The sequence below is a fragment of the Cygnus olor genome, chromosome 25 (genome assembly GCF_009769625.2).
Source record: "Cygnus olor isolate bCygOlo1 chromosome 25, bCygOlo1.pri.v2, whole genome shotgun sequence".
Taxonomy (NCBI): domain Eukaryota; kingdom Metazoa; phylum Chordata; class Aves; order Anseriformes; family Anatidae; genus Cygnus; species Cygnus olor.
The window spans coordinates 123,749-149,072 of NC_049193.1; the positions used below are offsets into that span (position 1 = coordinate 123,749).

The following is a 25,324-nucleotide window of genomic DNA, read 5'->3' on the forward strand; positions in this document are numbered from 1 at the left end:
AGGGACACTACTGAGGGATTTGGATTGTTTTCCAATGTGATTTAGCCCTGAGCATTGCAGGAGGCAGCTGGAGGATTTGGTGTGGGGAGTGCATGGAGGAGCCCTATCATGCTGATGCCATGCACTGACAAGGTGGGTGCTAGCACAGGGTCTGTGGCAGGTCACACTGAAGCACAGGGCTGTCTTGGGACATGCACTTGGAGGTGGCACCTGACCAGCATGGCAGTGAACACCCAGGAAAGCTACTTTCCATAGAATGGTTTAGGTTGGAAGGGACTGTAAAGATCATCTAGTTCTCACCCCCCTGCCATGGTACCTGATGCTCTCTCCACCCTCTGTCTGTATTAAAGTGTCAGTAATGGTGGATCAAGCTACACAGACACACCAGAGCTGCACATGCAACAGACATGGCTTCTGTGTGATACTGGCTACAGCATCTCCCTTACATCTGATGTCTCCTGGATCTTCTCTATACCTCACCACATATTTCTCAAAGCAAAGGTGACTAAGGGCACAATAGCACTGAGGGACCGAGTAATTCCAGCAAAGTATAGCCAGGCTCCAGGCTCTTCACAGCCCTGAACACCAACCAAGTGTGACCATCTCCCACTGAAACCATTTCTGGAACTCCTAAAGGCAAGAGAATGGCCAAAGACAGAGACACTGGGAGAACCTACTAGAACTGAACAACATTAATGAGGGCTTTTCAATCAAATGGAAATGTTATGCAAATTTGGGGGTTGAAAACACAGTGCATCCCTGATTCAATTAACAGCATTTCATTCATCTAGTTAAGTTTTGATTCAGGAAAACACTTATTCCTGTGCTTAATGTGTTGTTGTTGTTTTTTAACATTTTAAACATTTTTAAATAGGAAAATGTGGTTGCTAAGACACAAATGTTGCCAAGGGACTCAGAAAAGTTGTAGTTGTGAGACATGAACATCCCTACACTCACTTCACTGACAAGGAAACAAAAGCACAGAAAAGGAGGTACCTGCTCAAAGACCACAGCAGGTCTCTATCATGCCTTTGAGCACAACATGGCACCACAGGAGCTGTCCACCCACTCAGGTGGGATCAGCCTCCAGACTTCAGCCAATTTGCCTGTTATCTTTTGCTTCGCCCTCCAATCCAACATGGCTCTCAGCTTCCCCACATGCCAGTCAGTTCTTGTACTATTAAACCCACTGACACATGGACTTCCCAGAGAGACAAGGCACGCATCAGCAAGGCAAGAGGAAAACAAACTCACCAGATGATGCTGAAGCAAGCCTAGAGATCATAATTCCTTACTTGGAAGCAGAATCACTAAAGTTTGAGACATACTTACCCAGAGGCAGATATTTGATTTTTTTTCTGAATCTAAACCTCTCAGAGGTGCAGGAGGTCCAGGTTTAATTTTCATAGCCTCTGTGATTTGGTAGGAATGTGGGCATGGGAAGGAACCAGAGGAAAGTCCTCCCTTGAGCTTGTGAAAAGCCTAAATTCAGAGCTCTGAGATTAAGAGGCACTGTATTTGTTTTGTGCATTAACATCCAGATGAAACATTAAGTATATTAAACTGAAGCACATGAGCTAAAAAAAAAAATGCAGATCTGGATTGGACTGTGTGGGGGGGAGACAAGTGTTGGGAGACCCCCAAATTAAGGGCATTTTTTCCACAGCGCTGAATTTTTCTGCCAGAGTTAAGGTCATCACTGCCCTCTCCTGGCTGTGCTGCTCTCCACCACGGATGTCCCAGTAGCAGCGTCGCTAGGGTTCCCGTGTGCACATTTGTGCGCCTGGCTTCACTGCTGGAGTTGCTAACTGAGGTGGACTTGGACCATGACCTGGACTGTGAAGTTGGACAGGTGAGGCACAGTTATACACACACCCATAGAGCAAAAGGAAAACCATCTCCATGCCTCCAACACCTTCTCCCAGACCTTAATTTAATGTAATCAGTGAAGCAAACTTCACTCGCTGCAACATCCTTCATCACAATACACACATCTCTTATCACACCCTTTTTTCTAAAACCATCTTGTGTTATCCTGAGCCACTATCTTGCTTCTTTCCAACTCCAGTGACTTGCTTGTCCTCATACCCTAAAACCTCACAAAGCAATAACGTATCCATAAACCACATGGTGGCAAAAACTCTGAAGCCAGTGCTTGCTGTTAGCTGGGGATCCCAGCTAAGGCAAGAGATGAGAGTTCCAGCTGTGTGTGCAAGAGCAAAGCCAGAGCTGCAGGGTGGCTAACTAGAGAGTGAGATTTGGGGGTGGAATAAAAGGAAGAGGAGGTTGAGAAAGAAATATGCAAATACATGACAACATTAAAACAGCAGTAGCAAAAAAAATAAAAGGCAGAGAAAAAACCTGGCTCATCCCTTGAAGATTTGCTAATGAGGCCAAGAGAAATGATCCAAAACGCCCCTCTGAGATCATGCTTTTAGGAAGTCAACAAAGGCATTCAGCTTCTTGTAGGAACACAGAAGTGAACCTGCCATGGGATTTTGGAGAAATGCATACGCATCCTCCATGCACGAATATCATACAGACCAACTTGCCCTGGTTGGTAGTTATCTCTGACATTCAAGCAGAACATGATAAACCTTTCCATCAATCATCTCGGCAAACAGAATTTGATCCTGGACTAGTAAATATGTTTAATTGGTTTCTCCCCATTAGCTCTTTTTTGGAACTGCTTTGTACACAGAGAATTATACCTAATAATTGACACGATTTTTCAGAGAGCTGGTGAGAATGATAAGTTGTCCACGAACAACCCTCTGAAAGACCAAAAGAACTCATTCCCGTTTTTTAAAGAACTGCTGAATCTCAGGCAGGGGAAGAATTGGTTGATGCCCAGTGCTGGAAAAAAACTCTCTTAAATTCCTTCCTCTACAAAGTTGCTGTGCTACCTTTCCATTTTCCCCACTGATCCCAGGTAGATGGTGTTGGCACGAAGCACATGCCATGTCCACCCAGCTAAGTGTCAACCTTCGAGAGGAGTCAACACCTCATGCTTCAAAAGATGCAAGAAATCTCAAAAACCTTTATATTCTACACACCCAGAGGAAGACTCTAATCATCCCCCAGACTTCTGGGGTTAGTCCTTGCCAAATCAATACATCAAGTATCTGCAGACAGGACAAGTTTAACAGTAAGTAATAGAGGAAAGATGGATGAGTTTTATACAATGCATCCATTATCTTCCAATTCCAATTTGCTGGCAAGTTGCCATTTATTGAAAAGCTCTTTCTGATGCTATGAACATGACCCAAAGCCAAACCCAGCTAAATTTTGTAAGCCCCCACAACTGGCAACCCAGCTCCAAAACTGAACAGGACATGCTGCCTCTGACAAACAGGCAGGGGATAATACACTAGTTCTTTCCCAGCAGACTCCAACCATGGCTCTGCTCAGTCCCACTTCACTGAGCAGCCAGTGAAACAAGTTGAGAGATTTTCATCCCTTAAGAAAATATAAAACTGCAAATCTCAAGCTAACCTTAATCAAATCTGGCCCTTGAGCTCGTACTGGCATCAATCAAGAACTAGCTGGACTACAAGCCTGCCGATATATACGATGCTTAAAGGCATATTGTCTTGCAGATATTACATATGGAGGAGGAGACAGAAAGTGTGTCTTGTTCCACAACTCATTTTTCATCTGTGAATCTCAAAGCACTTCTGAGACCATTACTTTGGGGAACAGTAGAATACAACATCTGCCAAAGCAGCAGGGCAAGGGAACATGTGGTATCACCTGCATGCCCTCAAAATGTTGAAGCAAGCACTTCCAACTTCACCTAAATAAAAAAAAGCACACAAGAGGTAAAGTATATACTGCTTTTTTTTTTTCTTTTGAGACCTGCAGTTTCACACCACATTTCAGACCACCTCTCTTTACCCACTATGACTGATTTTGAACAGAAAAGATACTAAGCATGGATTCTCAGTCAACCACGTGCCTCCAGGAGCTCTGACTCAAGCCACCAACACAACACGTGTCAGCCTACTATGTTTCCTGCTATCCCCCTCAAATCTGACAATGCATAAATTAAAAGCTCAGATGGTGTGAAACCTACAGCATGGTCACACTAAACCCTTTCCGGTTAATACCACCTTCATTGGTGTGCTAGGGCCAAGGTTTCAACTGGGTGTCATCTACTTCTCTTTGCCACAAGAGGGCACATCTGCCCTCCTCCAGTTCCCAGGATGCATTTCTAACCGGTTTCCAGTGGCTCTAATGGTGCTGTGGGCTTGGGGCTGCTTCAATTTGAGTACAAACATTGCAATGCAGCCAAGGGTAGCCCCCATGCAGCTGACGTCAGTGGGAACCCCAAACCCCATCAATACATGCTCTATGGTGGGTCTCAGACCATTTTAATTTCTTTATATTTAAGCATCTTTACCAGGTGATTGACAGTTGTCACTCCCATTTCATATAGTTTTGCTCAGAGAAAGTGGCCAGGGCCATCTTTTTTTTTCTTTCCTGTGCTTCCAGTCCACCAAGGACAGTGGGGTGTTGGTCTGTTACTGGAGATCTTACTGCAGGCTCAGAGTACTTTGAGCTATTTTTTTGCAACTAAGGGAAGCTGCAAAGATTCAGGCTCCTCACAACTTCAGATGCTTAAGCACACACCAGTACCATGCAAGAAAGGAAGAGGAAGCAAAACTGCATGAGAACTTGGGGGTATTTCTGATGGAGGTCTGTGCCACAAGGAAGATGAGGGAGGCAGAAGAGGCAGCACAGGCGTGTGCAGGTTTGATGGTTGTGGCAGTACAGCAGGAGTTGATGTTTCGCTTCGCCATACTCCCTGAGGGGGGCACAGTTCTGTATCCCTCATGCTGGCAGGTACAGATTTGTCAGACAAAGCTGCAACAAAAATCAATCAGAGTCTCCATGCATGGCTCTGTGCCAATGGCACTGAATCTGTTTTCAAGCTAAATCAGGTTAAACTAGTGTAATGACTGCATACACACAAGCTCTCAAAGATCAAAGTGAACTTGTCAAGGGAGTCTAGTGAGAATCCAGAAGTTACAACACAGATTATGCTATCTTATGAACCTAACTCAAGGGTGGAGAATCTTTTACCAAAACTCAAGTTAAAACCTGCGATGCCATATTCAGGCCTGCCAGTCCTCCCGGTTTGGCTGATGAGGTGGTGTGTTTTTTTCAGACCTCCAACAGCCTGTAGAGGGCAAAACAGCTGTGAGCATCCCTCATCACATCCCCCATCACATCAGACATGAAGTTTGACACAGACCTGTGAGAAGTTCCCAAAGCCCCTTCGAGCTTTCATGGGTCTGCGTACAGGGATCAGACAAGCAAGGAAGACAGAAATATGAGAGCAGGTTTGGTACCAAGATTACAGTTGAGCATCAGCTGGGTTAAAAGTATTATGTTTTTTCCATTGACAAGTGAAATCAAAATGCTTCTGTTCTTTCTAAGGGAAGGTAAAGAGAAGAAAAACTGATATGAAGAAGTACATGTGGGACTTCTTTTCCTGCATTTCCAACATAAATTTTAAATAGGAGAATTCTTCACCAAGTCTGGTTGAAGCCATACTCCCTTTCTCTTGTATTTCCTCTTCAGAAAGGAGGTGAGAGCAAAGCAAAACTTTTCCAAGAAAACATGATCTAGGGTTCTCACTAAAAAATAAGATTTCCCATGCAGAGCCCACAAAAATCACCCTTTGGGAGCAGGAGGAAAGATGCCAATAAACTCACAGAGAAGCCAGAGGCACCCACAGAGTCTACATGTATGTGGCCATGTTCTGGTTTCTTGCTGTGGCTCCTCCTTAGGTATCTAAATGATTTGGGAGAAGGTTAAACAACAGGGTGGTTAAACCACTCTGGCTTCTTCCTTCTCCCAAAGCTGGAAGAAGAATTTATTCAGCAGAAGAAATGTAAACTTTCCAGATAGGGAAAGCGATCTTATATTTGTTAGTCCCGTTGTTTTTTTGTTTGTTTCGTTTTTAAAGAAAGTGTCAGGATTGAGAGGAGAAAAGGAAAAATCTGAAGCTTGGGTAGGACAGAGCAGGAGCTGAAAACAGCAAAAATAAAGCTTTTCTACTTGATTGCCATTCATCTTATTACAGGGATGCCTAAGCAAAGCCATTTAAAGCCCACCAGTACTACTTTGGCATAGGCAACATTAAAAGCCAAACTGACACATACACCAAATAAATTCATTGCACAGTTAGGGGAATCCAGCACAAAGCTGTCTGAATATCTGATCTGGATTTTTTCCTAAGTGAATTCCCCACAGACATGTTCATGCCCTCTCTCCTGTCTGCCTTCCATAAACATTCACAAGTCAAGTTTTACTGGTACAAACAGCAGCAGAGAGTAGCTTTCAAAGTTGCATGAACAACTTTGGGGAAACTAAATATAAAATTTGCACTGTGCAAATACTCATGCCAGGCATGCAGGCATGTGCAACCAGTAAGGCACAGAAACAATATCACAAGACAGATAAAAACTCATTGATGCAAACTCTTCATTCAAGCTATAGTTTTAAAGAAATTGCAGAAATTCACTCTCCACAAAAAGTATCAAATATAAAAGTCACAGCTACTTTGCATCTTTGCCATAATCAAGAATAGGCTACAGATGTCAGAGAAATTTGTTATTAGTTCAGCTGTAACTGAACGCTAAACAATGACTATATAAAGTTCATATAAAGTTGTATACTTAGGCTCAAATTCAGCATATGCCTCATTTTAACATTGAAGCAACCCCATTAACTTCAAAAAGATGACTTCCCTGTTTAAAAGCATGTCCTTAGGAGACTTGTGAATAAGAGCCTAAAAGCAGAAAATTTATGTGAGGTTCATGGCTCTCCGTGAAATTACACCCTAACAAACAACTCCATAAAAAGAGTATAGCAGCCACATCTTCTTACTTATAGTGGAGATCACAAATTTCTTTTATTCTTTGCTCATTTGACCAATTTGTATACACTTTTATGCCAGAGGCTTGAACCACAGGAGATCACAAAACACAAGCTAGTGTCTTCATAGCAAAGAAAACATACATTCTCACGTATATTTATATAAATGCGTGTACACATGACTACTACCCACTCTGGTGATCAAGCCTGCTTGGACATGACCAATATTAAACAAGGAATGATTAGGATAAGATTGACAGTCCTGGATATAAGGCAGAACAGCAGAGGTCATCCCACCCCATTAGCTTTCCTGTTGAGAATACAGTGTTTCCCAGCACCTCAGGTAAAAGCTGCTTATTGTTTGTGATATTACAATATAGTTATCATTTACCTGCAGGTAGTTCTCTGCATGCAACATATTCAGAATGTCTGATCCCACAGCCTTGATTCATGAAAGAGTTTAAGGAAAGGCAATGCTTTGCAGGTGACAAGTCAGAGAAAATTGAGAGCTAGACGGGAGAATCATCCCCACCTCCCTGTGCAACAACTTAGTGTCCTTTATTTCGCATTTAATCCACAAATCCAGATTTATTTTCAATGCACATTCACCAGAAGGAACCATGCTACTGAAATTCCCAGTTTTACAAGCCTTTCAGCACAAGCTCTATATGCAATGGTTCTCAACACAGCTAGAAGCACAAGAGTAGGGGGACAAGTAACTTTTCTGGATTTGATAGCCTGCATGGATGGCATTCATCCCCCACCTCAGATGCTTTGGGGCAGCACCAGAGGCTGAAGACACAGGACCTGGTGGGACAGTCACCGCTTAAACCTCCCAGGCATCATCTGGCAGAGCTAGCAGATCAAAATCTCAATAATAAAATAAGAAGAAACCACACCAGTCAGATTTTTCAAAAGTACTCAGCATATCAGGTGCTAATCACATCTGAAAACGTAGCTTTTATTTAGATGATTAAGTACAACTTGGAAAATCTGGCTCTGAGTACATTTTTTCCCATCTCCTTTTATTTGGCTCAAGATCCTCATCCCCCCATTTTATACTCCAGTACAAGAGTTTGCTCCCCTAAGAGCTACACTTCCTACTTTGTAAAAGGAAGCTGCTGCAGGACCTGCATCAGAATCAAACTTTCTCCTTTTTGTGCACATCAGTTTCACTGTAACCTCAAGTGCTGTTTACACTTCACAGCACCCCCTGGATGGTGCAGGATTTGCATCTTGCTGTGCTCTGCATGGAGCCTTGTCAGCTCAGAGTGGTTCCTGGTGCATGAGGTTGCTGCTACTTTTATTATGGTCATACTGTGGTCATAGCACAGTAAACTCAATGTGGTGTATTACTCTTGAAAAAGTGCGGACCCAGTTCTGCCACAGATGCAGGTGGATTACATTTTATGTCCTTAAACTGTTTTCCTGCATAAGGACCAGACAATTAAGGTAGCCAGAAAAGTGTGAAGTTTCAGGTCTGACCGTGTCAGAGCTCCCAAGTGTCAGTTACAATAAAACAAATGACCCATTTCCTGATGGATCACAAGGGCTCCTCTAAGAGGAACAGATGGACAGATTTTTATGTTTGTTTATTATTTCTTTTTCTGCTGAGAAGGCTGCACTCCCCTGCTCTTTGGCATCAGGAGGTCAGAGCAGGCTAGGGGTGCATTTGTGCTTGTGCTACTGCCCTGATAGTGCCCTCCTGACTGCTCTTGCCCTGTCCTCAGTAATGCCCCCCTCTGCCAAGGCTCTGCCAGGTCCTGGTCCACTTTGAGCAAGAATCAATGAAGTGTCCTCTGCTCTTGTTTATTAGCCATGTTGGGGAGCAGCCCCAGTGCAGGGGCTGTAGAAGGCTTGACCAGAGGCAATAGTTCAGGGAAGGGTGAGTGGTAGCTGATGGTTTCCCAAAAGCACCACAAGTAGCACAGAAGCCCCCCACGGCACACAGAGACCACTGGGATAACCCCAGGCACCTTGAAACCACAGTACTACAGAAACGCAGTCTGGTAGAATCCCGCTCCAGAAACTGCTCTTGCACAGAACCTGCAGCTCCTGAGAGCCAGCACCCACCCACAGAGACCACGCGCTCCCTGTAAAACCTCCTATCCACAAGTCAAGGGCATGCCAGTGTCACGCACAACATTCAAAATGAAGCCAAACCCCAGGAAACATAGAAAGATTGTGCAGTGTCCCCTACAGGAAGAGCTGGCAGGAGCCAGCATGGTGGCATAAAGGGCTGCAACCCTTTCAAGACCCCTTGCAGAAAGCCCCATTCATTACTGCCTCCGTCCAGAGGAGAAAACTGAGCAGGTTTCAATTAAAGCATGTTTTTTCTTTTTAATCCTTATACTTAGGATCATGAAGACCTCTCCAGCATCTCCAAGAGTGTGCTATGGACACTGGACATAAAAAAGATGGCAAATTGGTTTCCACTCCTGTTCAGCAGGCTATTCAATCAGAAGAATACACACTCTGGTTTTAAGAAAAACAGCTTAAAACAACACCTGACACTAACTTTCCAACAGAGAAACACTTCAGTTTCCCAAGGGCATTACCAATACACAAGCAGTATAAAACCTCCAGCCCGCTTTGGTCTGACACATCTTCACTAGGTTCACAGCACAACTCAGGTGGGAAGGGACCCAGGAGGTATCCCAGACCAACCTCAGTGTTTCCCCCAGCCACCCTGTCTGCAGGTAAACAGGTTTCAAAGTTGCTCAGGCAGAATGGCTTGCACATCACAGAAAACATGCAACAGAGAAGAGAGGCATATGCACACCCACAGCACCACTTACAGAAACAAGGAAAAGAGGAGGCCTCTGTAATTTTCCCCAACCCCACAACATCTAGGATAAGCTGACAATTGTCAGGTAAAGTCCAGCAAAGATTTCTGAACTAAATTCCCATGTGCTGGTAATGACCAGTTGACCTGGGAAAGCAGTCACGATAAAACCACATACAGATTACTGGAGAGGAGAAAAACATACCCCTGGCGCAGGTCTGGGCTTCTAACTTCTTAAAAAAAAAAAGTGAAAAACTTTCCCACTGAGCAGACTATCCCACAACTGCCTCTGCAACACTTTGTGGAGCAGGTAAAAGCAATCCCAAGCAGAGGCAGAATGCTGCAGGACATTACCCCCATCTCTGAGGCATTTTTCTCCCATGCTAGTTGTTTTCCTGCATATTGTTGTAGTTGTTTTCCTTCCCTGAGCAAGTGCATTTTTAAATACCTGCAGGTATTCAGTGAAGGATTCTTCCACAACATTTGAGGACTTCACACTGGGCACAATAAGAATTTAAAGGTGCACAAAGGCTCAGACACCATCAGTTGGTGATAAACCTTGCAGTGAGGAGGATGGACGGATCTTGCACTCATAATTCTGCTGTTCCTTCCCCCCCCCCCCCCCCCCCATCCCTTATTTTAGCTCTGTTTGGTGTCTGGGAAACCCCTCACACACAAACTGAAAGATGCAGCTGGCTACATGCATTAACACTGCTCAGGATTCGGCGATTTAGCTGAAGTGAAGGTGTGAGCTCCTATTAAATGCCTTCAGGCATGCTGAAAATGGGAGTTTTCACCTAAAACTTTTGAAAGTTTCCTCTCTGGTGAATCAAAACCCCAGAAATGTCTCTGCAACTTCTAGAAAATGCCTTTTCCTCAAAAGAAACCTGCAACCTCAGTTTCTAGGTTCCCTGAATTATTTGGGTTTCCTTCTGCTCATCTGCTGTCCTCCTCACTTTTGGGGAAGGGGGAGACACTGGCATCCCCCAGGTGCTTCTCTGTGCAGTTGCTTTAAGCTCCCACTTCTCCCTGTGCCATACAGGTATGGCCCCATTTCTAGAGTATTATAGCTGCCATGAAAGCTGTAAACCAGTAGCATCATTAAGAGAAGCAGGAAAAATCCTTTCTGGCTGCATTGAAGTAGGCAGAAATACCAAATTTGCTAAATTCAGCAAATTTGGAAACAAGAGGAAAGGCATGTGCTCAAGTCAGTAATGCCATCTCCAGAAGGAAAAGGGGCTGGAGACATTTCCTCCTGCCCCAGACTGGAGTTTCATACTTCTGGGCTAACCTTGTGCCATCCTGAGCAGCCTCTTGAGCCTCCTGAACTCTCCCAAACCCTACTGGTAACTCTGGAAAACATTAACATTTCTGGGGGCTTGGGCTGGGGGAGGGGGAAGAGATCTTCTACATTTTTAATTATGAAAGGTCTCAATTTTCAAAGTGAGTACTTTAACCCCACTTCCCTTATCCATATCTCTGTGGTTTGTTTGCTTGTTTTTTAACCTAAAAGACAAAGACAGACACAGATTAAACTGGAGAAGCAGATTGAGCCCTAGCAATTGCCACCAATGCAGTGAATTTATTTTTGCCACCAAATTAATTCTTTTCTTCTGAATTTAAAAATTATCAGACACTTGAAGCAGGCGTCTGAGCAGGACAAAATCCATCTTCTATTGGTTCAAAACTTGAGGCTACAAAATTTATGGTTAAATTGCAGTTTCTCGTACTTATTTCCCAGTTACTGCTCCAACTTGGAAAATGGGAAGTAAAGGCATTTCTTTAACTTCAGACTGCAAATTGTTAAATATAGTTGTTCTCCCAAGTTGTTAAAATTAGTCAAATTATCCCAGTTTTAAACTGAATTGATGAAATGTGCTCACAAATTATTAATCCATCATTGAATGACAAATTATTTCTATTTTTTATAGCTGGAAAATATTAAAATATATTAATTTCAAAATGATCACATTTCTGAGCAGTGTAAATTCAGTATTGCAGAGTTCAGCTCAAAGATGGGCACTCAAAATAAATAGAGAAACTCAGTATTATTACCCTTTTTCGTAATCAAGAAAAGTAGTAACAAACCAAATCACATTAAACATCCTCAGAAAAAAGCATTCATCCTGTGCTTCAATTTTCAAACACTGCAGTGTACAAGGGTATTGTTAATTTTGTAACGATACTATAACTTGTAAAGCACACCTGTTTTAAGGGGAAGAGAATGCCCTTAGAAATGGCCTAAGGGGATTTTTTTTGTCTCGGTATTCAAACAGTCTTTATTTTACATGAAAAAACTACCAAAAACTTTTTTCAGTTCATTTTGTCCACAGAATCCAAACAATACGAGGGGAAAAAGGCATATTTTCTGATTAATATATACAAAGAAAACATAGTAGCTATTATCAAGTTTTAAAATATTTCATTACAAATAATTTAGTGTATGATTACGCACACACAAAGTATTTCTCCAGTGCAAAAACATTCATTTTAAACAAAGACTTAAAAAACGGCAATTTTAAAATTTCTCCATCTGATTCCATGTGCTACACTGTATCTTCATGTCATTAACAACATTTAATAATTCCCACCTCTACTCAGGAACTCACTGACCCTTCTAAATAAGAGTTGTTTATGAATGACTTCTACATAAAAATACCTTGCACAAAAACTTCTAGTTTTAAGTCTACTGGCTGTTATCAACCAAACTCCCTCTTTCCCCCAATTACTTGGTTTCATTCTCTCTGGTCGACTCACTTCCACATTCCTCATATTTGGAATGTCTGCTTGATGGATTCACTTTTTTCCCCCCTTGCCCCTCCTCCTTCCTTCCTTCATTCATTTGTTCTAATACTATCTACTGAGGTCTTTTCAGTTTTGGAGCTCCAACCCCCCAAACTGATTTTGAATCTTGAGTTGGAAAATTGAACTTTTTTCCCCCTTAAAACTTCTTATTGTTTAACCTTCTGAGGAATAAAGCATGTAGAAATTTTCAGGTTAAAAAAATATTCTTAGGTTTCCCCAAGTTTTTCCATCAGCAAAGTTACAGAAAAATAACTCCAAAACAACAAGATACTTAAAATAAGTCTAAACAAATTTTAAAATTGAGGGGTTTTAATCAAATGTTATGTTTATCATCAATGGCTCTCCTTTACAGTAATACTTTTAAAGTATTTCTTCAAAATGGTTTCCTATGATCATTAGGATAATTTGCAGCTCTAAGTGTTATTTGAAGAATTTACTGTAATTAAACAGCTATAAATCAGTTTACTCTTCTGTGAGTTTTGGAGCAGCTACACACCAGTCACTCTTTCTAATGTCATATTAACAAATTCTCTATTTTTTAATTCATTTCTGCGATACAGTTAAGGATGGGAGAAAATTTAATGAAGGAAATACACCAGCAAGAAAGATTTCCTTACAATATGTAATTTCATTGAACACGTTTATTTCTAAAAGCACCCAAATCAGTTTTCCTGAACATTTGTATTTGCAGTTTCAAAGAAAAAAAAAACACAAAGACAAGCTCTTCTTTTATAAATTATCTGGGAAGCATACCATAGATCATGACTTGTTTTCCCACATTTTTACACTCAAAAAAATAATATCAGGTTGGGGGATGGGGGCAGTTTTTCAGATCACACCAAAACCATCTGATTTTGTCCTCACTGCTCATACTTAATTAACCATATCGTATGTGCCTTTAAACTGGAAAATCCAGTCTTAAAAAAAAAGGGGGGGGGGGGGGAAGCCACCAACTTCAAAACAGAGGCAGTCCATCCCATCATTTCAGCCTTCATCCAGAATGAGGAGCAGAGGGGGAGGATAGCAAAATACGCCATAACATCACACACCACCGAAGATGAGGGCAAACAACCAGCAAAGTCTACAAGCTGCTGCCAAAGTTGCCTTTGCTGACCCAGAAATACAAACTTGCCTCCCAAAACTAAGACAAAGTAACTGTAGCAACTGCTCCATTGCAGTAGGCAATCACTGAGCAAGGAACAACCAAATCTCGGCTAACGAAGTTATTTCAAGCAAAGCACATGAGGAAAGTCAACAGCAAAAAATGTCTCCTGTATCTTTAAAGGCAACAGACAGGGGCTATGGGGCTAAAATTAAAAGCCACCCTCTCACCCCCCACCCCGGGATTTAGCAACGAAATATAATGAATTGCATTTCTCCTGGTTCTCATTAAACCGTGCTAACTAACCTTCCGTTTGCTTCCACCTATTGTACAGTTTCAACCAGTATTTCTTTGAATTACAGCCATCAAAGAAATATTTACATTTCCATTGAATTTCTCCCGGAGTGCTCTTAGGAAAAGTCAGAGGGGGAAGAAGGGAGCTGGGAAATACCCTGAAATCTGCTCCACTCCCCACAACCTATTGATTATCCAGCAGCACTAGGAGAGGGAGGGGAAAAAAAAAAAAGCGACCCTCTGTGCCGCTCCCCCCCCCCTTTTTTTTTTGAGTGTCATTATGTTACCCTTCATAGGGTAATTGGCTTTCCAATAACACCCCTGCATTCATTGATATTTAAGCCACAGCAAGTCTCTGAGTGCTGTAACGAGCAATATCGATCATCCTTCCACGAGGTGGGTCTTGCTGCAAAAAAAACCTTGGATAGGAAATTGTTAAATGGATTTTTGCCTTTGGGATCGGCCCTCCAGGACTCATGGTCCCACTGAGGGGGCAGAGGGGCCCCTCCAAGGAAGGAATCAGTGCAGTTTCACAGCCCCCTGAGGGGGTTAAGACCCCAAAATGGGGTCCCAAGATGGGTTTCTCAGTGGTGAGGGAGCCCCACGAGTTTCAGGAGGAAGAGTTCACTCTTCCACCTCCTTCTGTGCCCAGGCATTGAAGCAGCCGCCTCATCACACGGGCGAATCGGGCTGCGTGGTCCAACGTGGACTACTGGAGTTTGGGATGAACTCGCCCAGCAGAGAGGGGTGCAGCATCTCCATGGAGGGGCCCCTGCAAAAACAAACTCTGAGCACCCCCAGCGCTCAGCAGCTCAGTTTGTGAGCTCTTCAGAGCTGCTCTAGGGCTTGGCATCCTGCACATGAGCCGAGCACACAACAAAGGGCCAAGAACATGGAGAGGCTGGACTAGGCAAGGCCAGAGGCCCATGAAGCCATTTCTCAGGTAGACCGAGAACGTGAAGAAATGCAGCTCCAGCCCCGAAAAGAAAAGTTGACAGTAGCCAGAAGCTAGGGCCAGCACCCTGCCCTTGCCAGGGTTTAAATCCCTCCCCAGCATGGCAAAGAGCAATAAACCCCATATTTTTTCTTTTCAAGTCTTCACCATCAATCCCAGCAAATTTTGCTTTAAAACAAAGAACAATCAAACAAAAACTTTACAATTCTGCTAGAAAACAACAAACTTCACCCATTCTGCAGAGGAGGACAAGAGCAATGCTGGGAAATTCTTCCAGTGCCACAAGTTTGAAAATCCCAACCCAAAACGTCTCAGTCACTCATCACCTTGGGTGAGTTGCTGGATAATTGTTTAACCATTTTTTAAAACAAACAAACAAAAAAGCTTAATCACAAAGAAAGTTTTCTTTAAAAAAAAATAAAGAAAGATAAGGAATCAAATGCTCATCTTCAAAACTGCCTCTTATCTCACTGGGGACATACCTAAAGTAAAATCTCTACCGTACCTAATTTCACATGCACATATTTATATATATTTTTTCTGCCTCCTTTATCTTACGATTTTTTCCCCCCCCAACAGAAAAAAAAAAAATAGAACACTGTATTACCTTTGCTTTTTAGGTACTGAATGTTCAATCTCTAGCTGTTTTCCATGAAGCTCCACTTTCCCTAAAAACAAAATGTGTCTGGTTTTATAATCTGGGTGGAGGGGGTCAGAAAGCTTTGGATAACATTCTATCATGCGAAACTTTCGATTTAATTCGAATTATTACAAAGCACACAAAAATACATTTTCTGATTTCTTCACAAGTGCATTTTATTAAATACAAGACTGGCTTCAAATGGGAAGCGGTGGGAGGGAGTGGTGAGTTAGCTGTCTGGACAATGTTCCTTAGGAATATTTAATTCCTTAGTTCATACTGGTCTGCTTTGACCAAAAGAAAATGAAGAATAGTATTTTGAGAAAAAAATCTTCGTCTGTATTTAATTCCGTATGTTCGATCCCTCCAAAACTCCTCTAGGCAGAAATCTTCCTCCCTATTTAAAGACTAGAAATGTTAACTCCACGGCAGAAATGGATTTCTCTTTGAAAACGGGGTGGTTTTCTTTACCGTTCGTTTATTTATTTATTTTGGGGGAGGGAGGGGAAGAGGGGAGCAGCGATGGGAAGAGCCTAGCGGGAGGAGCCCTGGGCATGGGGAAACATTCAAAAATTTTAGAAATTATCTGCTTCCCGGGGAGCTTTTTTCTGTCTGCGAGCAGCATGGCGACCTTCGCGCTACTCCACACATCACATGCCCCAGGAAACCCAGTTTCAAATCAAAATGGCCAAAGTCCCAGCCCACCGCCCGTGTCGCGACGGGACCCCCACGCCGAGCCCCGCCGGGGCAGGCGCCGCGCTGCCCCCGCCACGGCTGCCCCAGGGGGTGCCCCCGGAGACGGGGGGGGCGGCGCGGGGCAAAAGGCTGCGGGGGGCCCCGCTCTGCACCCCCACACTGCTCGTCGCTAACGCTTGGAAGGGAAAGCGGGGTCTGCCCCCGCCGCGCCGCGATGCAAACCCCGACGGGGAGCGAGGGCACGAGGCCCCCCCACTCCCCGTTGTGCAGTGAGCGAGGCCCAGGCGGGGGGCTGAGCCCCGCGGGTGTCCGCAGTTCGCCGGGGAGGTGAAAGCGGATTGGGGAGAGAGGGCCAGAGAACGCCGCTTACCCGAAAAAGTTTCGATGGCTTTCATGGCCCACTGCTCGTCGGGGCAGTCCACAAAGGCATAGCCGGACTTGACCAGGAACTGCCCGCTGAAGGAAATTTTGTGGTCGTTGAAGACTTTCTCCAAGTCGGCCGGAGTCACGTTCTCGTTTAGGTTCCCGATGTACAGCTTGTTCATGGTGGCTGCCGGCGGGGCGGCGGCGGGGGGCGGCGGGCGGGCGGCGGCGCGCCGGGACTCGGAGCGCGGCTGCCGGGGGGGCTCCACCGTGCGTCCGCACCGTCGGACTCCGGCCGCGCTCTGCCACCCCACAGCAGGGGCGGGGGCTCGGTGATTTTTTTTTTTAAGCCCCCTCCTTTTTTATTTTGTTTGGTTTTGTTTGTTTGGCTTGATTTGTTGGATTGACGGATTTGTCTTTGGAGAGGGGTGCGGCGACTGTTGGGGGGATCCCAGGGAAGGGGGCGGCGGGGCGGGCGGCTCCGGCGGGCGGTGGCGGAGGGCAGGGAGGCGGTGGCGCCGGCTCTGGGGGCCCCCAAGTCGGTGGAGTGGCACTAGAGTGTCACCGGACGCCTCTCGGCAGCCGGGCACCGCCTCTAAATAAAACCGACCTGGAAAATGAGTGAAAATGTTTGCTGGAGGAAGCCACGTGGTGATGCGGGAGGGCCCGGCCCCCGGGGGGAGGGGCCGAGGGGGGAGGGGGCAGCCACCACTTAATTATTTATTTTAATTTAAATACTACGCTATTTACCTCCACGCACACACACCCTTAGGAATGAGGAGCGCATCCACCCCTTTCCCCCCCCAACTCCGCCCGTCCCGTCGGAGGCACTTTACCATCTGCTACAGTCCCCCTCCCCCACCGCGACCCTCCCCCACGCCTTCTCCGGTGCCTCAATGGGATTTTTCTGGGTGTAAAAAACTTCGGCATCAAAGGGGCCGGGCGGTCCCCTGGCGCCAGGGGAGTGGGGTTGTGGAAGAATGGCCCTCCCGCCCCCCGGGGGCGGCCCGGCGCGGCCGGGTGAACAGGGGAGCCCCCCGGGGGGGCTATTGTCCCCGGTATTGTTTTAAGCCCTTCATGTGCAGCCCTGCGGAAGCCTTCGGGGGCGGCTCCTCCCGGCACAAAAGGGCCCCACGATGGAGAAGGTCCGATCCCCGACGGGGACGAGGCCGGGCCGGGAGGGGAGCGCGCCCTGTCGGCCAAGTGACCTATGTGGAGCACACACCCCCCTCCCGAGACCCTGCCTCTTTCCCTCCCCGCCTGCTTTTTCTGGATACTTTTATATTTAGGTTCGAGACGGGTTGAAAATAGCAGCGCGCCCCCCTCCCCCATTCACCCACCCGGCCGCCTTCCTGCCTCCCCCGACGGGGCGGGCGGGGGACCCCGGTGCACCGAGGGCTCTGCCCGGGATGCTGCCGGGCGGGGAGGGTGCCTCCCTCCTGCGGCGCTGCAAGTAGAGGCACGGGCCGGCCCCTCCGCGCCTGCAATTAAACGCAACGCTCCCGAGCAGGACGCGCTCCTGCCTGCCTTGCCCGCCGGACCGAAGGTCCCGCTCTCCCCGTCCCCCCGATAAAGAAACAACACAGAAAAATGATTTCCGAACGCACGAGTTTTTGGGGTATCGGTAGAAACGCTCGGCTCAGGGCTTTCCGGGCGCGCTTATCTCGGGCAGCTCCGCGCCTTCTGCGCGGGCACGCGGCGGGCACCGCGCCCGCGCCTGCCCCCGCCGCCTTTCGGGGTGGCCGCGCGGAGGGGCCAGGCCCCGGGGGGGGGGGACCGGCACTAGCAGTACGCCTGGGTTCTTTGGTTGTTCTCTCAGTACTACACAGATGTGCTGTGCTGCTTTATATTTCTAAACATTTCTTTTTATTATTACTATTTTTATGCCAGCCACGGCAGTGCTGGGGAAGAGCCACGTGGAGAATTTGTTAGTAAATAAATTCGGTATTATTCAAGAATCAGTTGCCGTGTAAACCTTAAAAAATAGATGCACATACCCAAGGACATTTCTATGTGCTCTGTGCTACAGCCATTTAGGAAACTCAATAAAATGAATAATAACAAAACTGGGAAATAGTAATTTAAAGCAATGAGTCCTTAGCTTTCCCTTCTGTATCTGATCCATTCTACTATACCGGGGTTTTTGCTTTAAAAACACGTAGATGCTGCTCACCAGGGGAAATTTGGTTCCCATACTTCCAGCTGCATTACTTGGCTCTCCTGGAAGTACCAAACCAAACTCGCCAGAGGAGTTTTTGTAGAAGAACTGCTGTGTCCATGTGCATGCTTCTGAAGCTACCAATGAATAATCCATGCTCAAAATTCATAGGTGAAAAGAATAAAGAAATGAAATTTGGAAGTAAATTTCATGCAGCTTGGAAACTGCACTTCAAGCCATGCCTGACTGAAAACTGGAATATTCACTTTCTTCCACAGTTACATCACACACAAATACAGCTAAAATAAATGATCCACTATCTGCTTCAGATCTATTTCTAATCTTGACCAGAATACTTTTGTTTTTGCTTTTACTGGTTTACAGACAACTTTCCCCATGTAACATAATCCTTTCAAATAATGAAATGAAAGAAACCAACTTTAAAAAAAAATCCAAACAAAGAAGGAAGTCTTCAATTTAGATTTGAAAAAAGAAGGCTATCAGTCAAACTCCTTCCCCTTGGTAGAGCATTCCAGATGCAAGGTATTTAGAGAATGCAAACAGCAGAGACTAAATCATTGATCTGCTTGGGGGTAATAGAGCTGCATTCATCCCTGGGCAGGAGATGAGGGAGAAGGCTGCCCTCCAACCCAAACTCCATTCACCCCTGCCCCAGCTGAGATAGGGCAAAACAAGCTCTGCAAAATCATCTCCAAAGGGAAACCTTTCTTCTCTTGCAGATTTAAATGCTACCAGGAACTGCACCAAAAATCCAGTGGGATATCTGAAGCTAGGGAAGAGCTGAGCAAGTTTTCACCCAGGCACAGTCACTTCTAAAAGCATGTGTGGCCTTTTTCCTCCCCCAGGATTTTCTTGCAGTAGTAAAAATCACTCAGAGTACTTGATTCCTTTGTGCAAGTTTACAAGCATTTTCAAATTTGTATAGCCACACTCAGTATCAACATAATGCTGCTTATGATTTTATAAATAAATTCTAATTTGGGCAAAAGTTGTTGGATTTGGGGTATTTTTTTGGTTTTGTTTTCTTGTTGTTTGCTTTAAGATTTAAATCTTTGAGTCATGCAGAAATGTTTTTAATCAGTTTTTACAATTTATCTGTAAGTCCAAATAATCACTGTTGCCACTTTGGAGTTTTGGTTTTTTTTTTAAGGTACAAGGTTAAAACTGGGTGGTAAAAAATACATCTAAGATTTCAGTGAAATGTGGGTTTCAAATGCAAGGGTATAATTACTGCAGTCTGGTGAGGTATTGTTGTTGATCTGAGGCATAAAATATTTCAAATAGAAATAATCTTTATGACAGATTAGTGGTAAAATAGAACGGAATATATTGTTATTTTTTCTGCCAGTTATTTGGTTTTAAAAAATGTTGTTGTTATTTTGTTGTTTTGTTTTGTTTGGTTTTGTTTTTAATCTCTGGTGATATCACTAATGTTTAATTTGGACAACATTAAAGATATACTTGGAAACCCTGGAAACTTCAAAAAATCTTCATTTTCAAAAGTTTGAATGTATGTATTAGTTACTATGAAATATTTATGGGTTGAAAGTTTTTAGTAAAACACATAGGTCACAGAGGGGAAAAAAATAATTTATTTTCATAGAATCTGTTTCAAACAAACCTCAGCTAACAGAAATAATCTGAATATAGAGCAAGCCTGTCCATAAAATGTATGTGAGAATTCAACAGAATAAGAAGTGTGAGGGTTACAGTTGGAAATATTTCCTTTTACTTAAGTGGAATCACAGTTTAAACCAACTTCTGTTCAGTTTTTGTTATGTGGAAACATTCTTCACTGGAAAAAGCAGCTCATATCTAAGAAGATCTAGTTGATCCAGTTGATTAAAACTTGAGTGGACAAATTAGATAAGAATCAAACTTACTATGAAACTATTAGTTTAATTTAAAACAAAATTAAGGTTTGAAGTAGATTATTAATAATCTCCTGATTTTCTGTGCATTTGAAACACAATCTTGACATTCAAATGTTGTTTTGCTAAAGCTCAGGAGCAGAAGTGTGTCCTCAGCCCCAAGGAAGGTGCTGAGCAATGGGAAACACCCTCTCCTCTCTGGAAGGGCTATTCAGATGGGAGGTTCAAAAGAAACAGTGCTGAAGATGCAATAGGTTAAGCCTGCAACTTGTTTGAAGATCTGGATATTCCCTAAACATTTTACTGCTTCAGTTAAAAACAAAGTAAATGCTGCAATAAACTCAGGCTCCAAAAAATCAACTCACATTCTGAAAAATCCTTTTGTTCTGGTACTAAAAGATGGAGTCCCTTTAAAACAAAAAAAGAAAACCACAACAAAATAGCTATTTTCTTCTCCTCTCTACGTCTGTTTGTTAGCTACTTCTGTGTTCACTTCAGGGCAAGGTGCTCATCTCTCTCAGCAACCTAAATTCTCCATTGGGTCTTGCAAATATTCAGAGAATTGTTCAAACTTAAACAAAACAAACTTGCTTTGCATAGGTATTTTTTCTCCACAACGGAACTGATTTGCTTCAGTTTTGATTTTGCAGTCCTTTTTTTGGCTAAGTAGTAAACTCTAAATGCAAGGAAAATAAAACGCTTATTGGAATGAACCCTGAAATTTTTCTGTTCAAAGAATCCCTTTAATTTTTCATTTCCCTCCTTAATTTTACTTTTGAATATACCACCACTTCTTTATAGCAGATCTCTCTAACATGTCAATTTGGTTTTTTCTTCCTCAAAATCACTGTGAGCAGTTGGACAGATAGCTGGAGCAGACATTTCTCCTACTGATGGCTAGAAAGGTGGAGGAAAGTTTTTGTCTTGGTATAATGATAAACAAAACTCACGTAGTTCAGAAAGCATTGTGGGGGATGAATCCTGCCGTTGCTGAACTCCCCCTGACCTTGTTTCAAGAAGGAGCTGATCTTTTGAACCCCCCTCCAAACATTCACAGCATTTATAAAGCACAGATTAAACATTTTCCTCTTGGTAACAGTAGGCATTTGTATCAAATTTCCTCCAGTCTGAAAGAAATACATTTATATCAGATTTATGCTACGTGAGTACAAATTTGGGGGTCCTTTAATTTCAAGTCACCATTTAAATCCCCTGAAGAAAGGAGGGCACTGCAGCACTCACTGCTCTTCACCCTTTCACTTTCTGAAAGTCCCTGAAGTCCAGGAGGCAATGAAAGGCTCAGCCACTAATACCACTTCATTTTTGTGTAATTCCTCAAACCCAAAACAAGTTTATCCCGGGAGGTGGGTAACTCTGCAGCAACAGTTTCTGTTGTGGGTCACAAGTATAGGTCATTTCACAATCTAAACCTTGAACCATACACCACCGCCTGTGCCGGGGCACCAGTACCGCTGGGCTGCTGGAAAGGTGATGTTAGGAGAGTATCAAAGGCACAAGATGGAAATAATTTCATGCTAGTGAACCAGCCACTTGGGCAGGTGCCTTGCCATTGACTGTGTTGTCTAATTTCTTGTGTTGCTGGTATGTACTTGGGATTTATCAGGACTGATTATTTCTTCTCCTTTCCTGCAGCTCCACTGCTCTAGTCTCTCCAGCCATTTAGTTCTGGCTCTGTCTTTGCTTAAAGACGGAGTAAAATATGTTTAATGTTAAAATAGCTGCCACAAGGTAAAGAACTAAAAGGACAAGACATGTAAGTTTTGATGCTATAGCAAGTGCAGATCACCTCTCCACGTATTTGAAGCAATGACAGTGCACAGCTGCACGGTGGTAAAAGGAGCAGTCTTTGGATTTTTCTCTAGAGACATCTTTGTGGTCCAAATAAATCTGTCATGCACTGATGTTACATGGGCTTTTTGCTACACTAGTTACTGTGCTGTAGCTCCCTGTTCCTGGTGTGTAAATTAAGCATTCAAGAAAAAAAGAAATAGATGGAGAGTGGGACATGTAGAAGTCCATAGTTCCTATATTTTGTGGTTCCCGGTTTTGGGTGTTTTTGTTTGTTTGGTTGGTGTTGGTTTGGTTTGGTTGGTTGGTTGTTTTGGGGTTGTTGTTTTAAAAAAATAAAAAATAAAAAGCAGTCATGAAGGACCAGAGACAGCCACGCCAGTGAGCTGAATTAATCAAGAATACACTAAAAGCTTTAAAAGGCCCTAGTTTTTTGTTTGTTTGTTTGTTTTTCAGTTAAAAGGGAGTACTGGCATTTAAAAACATATCTGGTATTTTGCTATTGTGAAAAAAATAAATAATAATTAAAAAAAAAATCTATTCCTGCAAGCCCAGGAAGGGAAGGCAGGCTTGAACCCAGAAGAGAGGATGAAATGATGCTCATTGCTTGAAAGATCCGCTGTAACTCTAGTCAGAACATCACTCATGTCCCATATGCAGCTAAATGAGAATGTTGGATAGGTTTAAGCACCAGGGACGAGATGAGGAACCAGACAAATGCTCTCTGCCTTCAGCTAGAGCTGAAGCTGCCTTTGGTGCATTTTGGTAAACCTGAGTCTCCTGACAGAATTCTGGCACCTGGGATAGGGCAGAAGTCTTTGCTACTTCTGATATAAAAGATCCATGTATGTTGGCCAAGGCTATGAGCAGGCAGTGAGAGCCCAAGCAGTCCTTGGAGGAGAGAGGGGAAAGATGGATCTGTGCTGTGGGATCAGGGCTTGGAACAAAGAAGCTGATATTCAGGACCTTGTGGTCTGCCAAGGTGGATTAGGATGAGCAAAAACAAAGCATGTAGAAGTTACATCCCTGCACAACATAGCTGGTACCTTAGGGAGAGAAATGAGCCCCCCAAAAAAGCCTCAAGCCTCTGTGCCTTTGACAGCAGCTAAGGTAAGTTAAGAACAGAAACAGTCCTGAACGAGGACCAGAGTTTGAAAGCTGTTCCAATGTCTGTGATTTCAGTGAGAGGATGAGGGTGGAGGAAAAACAACAACTAAAAATCCTCTCTTCCTTTCTCTCCCTGTGATTTGAGGAGTAGAGCAGATGTTAATACTGATCAATCATAGCTGGATACAGCCAGGAATCTCAGATCAGCCTAATGTTTGCAAACAAAATGGAGCAGAAAGTCTTATTTTCACATGTCACCTGCAACACCTGAAATCCTTCTCTATCAGAAGAGATCCCCTAACTGGTGCCACACAAGACAGCAACTAGACAGCACTACTCCAGAGGGAAAGGGAAAACCTTACTCATCATATCCACTGGGAAAAGACAGAGGTGTAAATTGTGCCATTGAAGGTGAGGTTACAGCTAAATACTGCAAGAAATTTATTGGGAAGTTCACAGTATTTCCATTTCTGAAAATTTTTGGGAACAGATCAGACTCTCATCCATTCAGAATGGTTTAAACAGAGTTGACCCCGTCTGGCAGCAGGGGAGTGAATGGATGACCTGTTAAGGTCACTTCAAGACCTATTTTCCATGATTATGGGGACATCTAATATTTGAAATGCTTTGTAATCAAAGTTGCCCTTGAGATGTTCCAGTGTCTCAAAGCGGAGCAGGACTGTTTCAGGAGCACAGCTGTGTCCTTCCCAACACTCCCAAACTCCTGAAACAACTTTTCAAGCCAGGTCTGCCACAGACAAGAGGAGAACTCTGTCTCACTAAGTCACACTCACTAAGTGCTCTGCAGCAGAATATGGTGAAATGGGGCAGCACCAGCTCTCTTGCTTAATGTGCAGGGAGACAACTGCCCCAGCTGGATGAAACCTAATCTGAAGTGCTCTTTGTCCCAAGCCAGGATCCAGCTGAAGCTCATGAAACAACTTGTTATTAGAGAATGCAGCAGATCACAGATAATGCTATGGATAGCATTGCTATCTCATATCATAGCTGTGATGGGCTAAGGCTAGAGAGGAGCAAGGTTTACATCTTTAATTAGACCCTCTGTTACACTGGAAAAAAAGCAAATGTGGGCACATGGCCCTTTTCTATGCCCGCAGTTCAGTCCTTGCCCCTGCACTTTTCAGAGCTGAACTGGCAGGCAAATGTTCATCCTTTTACACATTGATCAGTGGATATCACACTGATGGAATGAAATGCAGATAGTATCTGTCTGTCTTTAGGAATCTGTGTACCTGGTTTTTGTTTATTTGGGTTGGTTTTGATTTATTTATTGTCTGAAAGATTGTGAGAAACTTTAGAGTGATGCTGCTGTCCAAACTGGATCATGAGCAGATGCCCTGAAATAACCGTAACTGTGAACAGTGGGTCAACATTTAATGTTGCTGGATATTTATTTCACTCTATTAACTTGACATCATACAGAGGCAGTTAATGAGAGGAAAACAAATAGGTTATACTTTGGAGAAACAAGATATCCAAGTTGGCTAGGAGTGAAGTACCTAGAATACACATAATAAAGATGTCAGGTTAAACTACTCCACTTTATTGATTAACAACTGTGATAGGAGTGTGAATTGGTTACTTTTAACTATTACAGTGCATCATTTAGTACAGTAGGCATGACGCTTTTGCATGGGTGAAAAGCTTTTGAACACTCTGGCATGTGTGTGTACTAATAGTTAAAGGATTAAACCAAATGTTAAGTAGTTCCTGTGAAAGTAATAATTACTCCCTAATAGCACTGAAATCTCAATCTACCCTAAAAATATCCTTCTGATCCTTTATCTTAATGTAATAGAGATGCAAGACTTT

General features: G+C 43.7%; 1 protein-coding gene across 1 annotated transcript in view; it reads right to left on the reverse strand.

The window, feature by feature from the left end:
• IGF2BP1 (insulin like growth factor 2 mRNA binding protein 1) overlaps nt 1–18,216 on the reverse strand; it is a 31,449-nt gene extending 13,233 nt beyond the window's left edge. The window contains exons 1-3 of the mRNA XM_040537049.1: nt 18,133–18,216; nt 16,533–17,135; nt 15,434–15,494 (exon numbers count right to left, since the gene is read on the reverse strand). Of these exons, the coding sequence (XP_040392983.1) occupies nt 15,434–15,494; nt 16,533–16,707 (236 nt within the window). The 5' untranslated portion in view covers nt 16,708–17,135; nt 18,133–18,216. The remainder of the gene's footprint in view (nt 1–15,433; nt 15,495–16,532; nt 17,136–18,132) is intronic.
• Between the last annotated feature and the right edge of the window lie 7,108 nt (nt 18,217–25,324).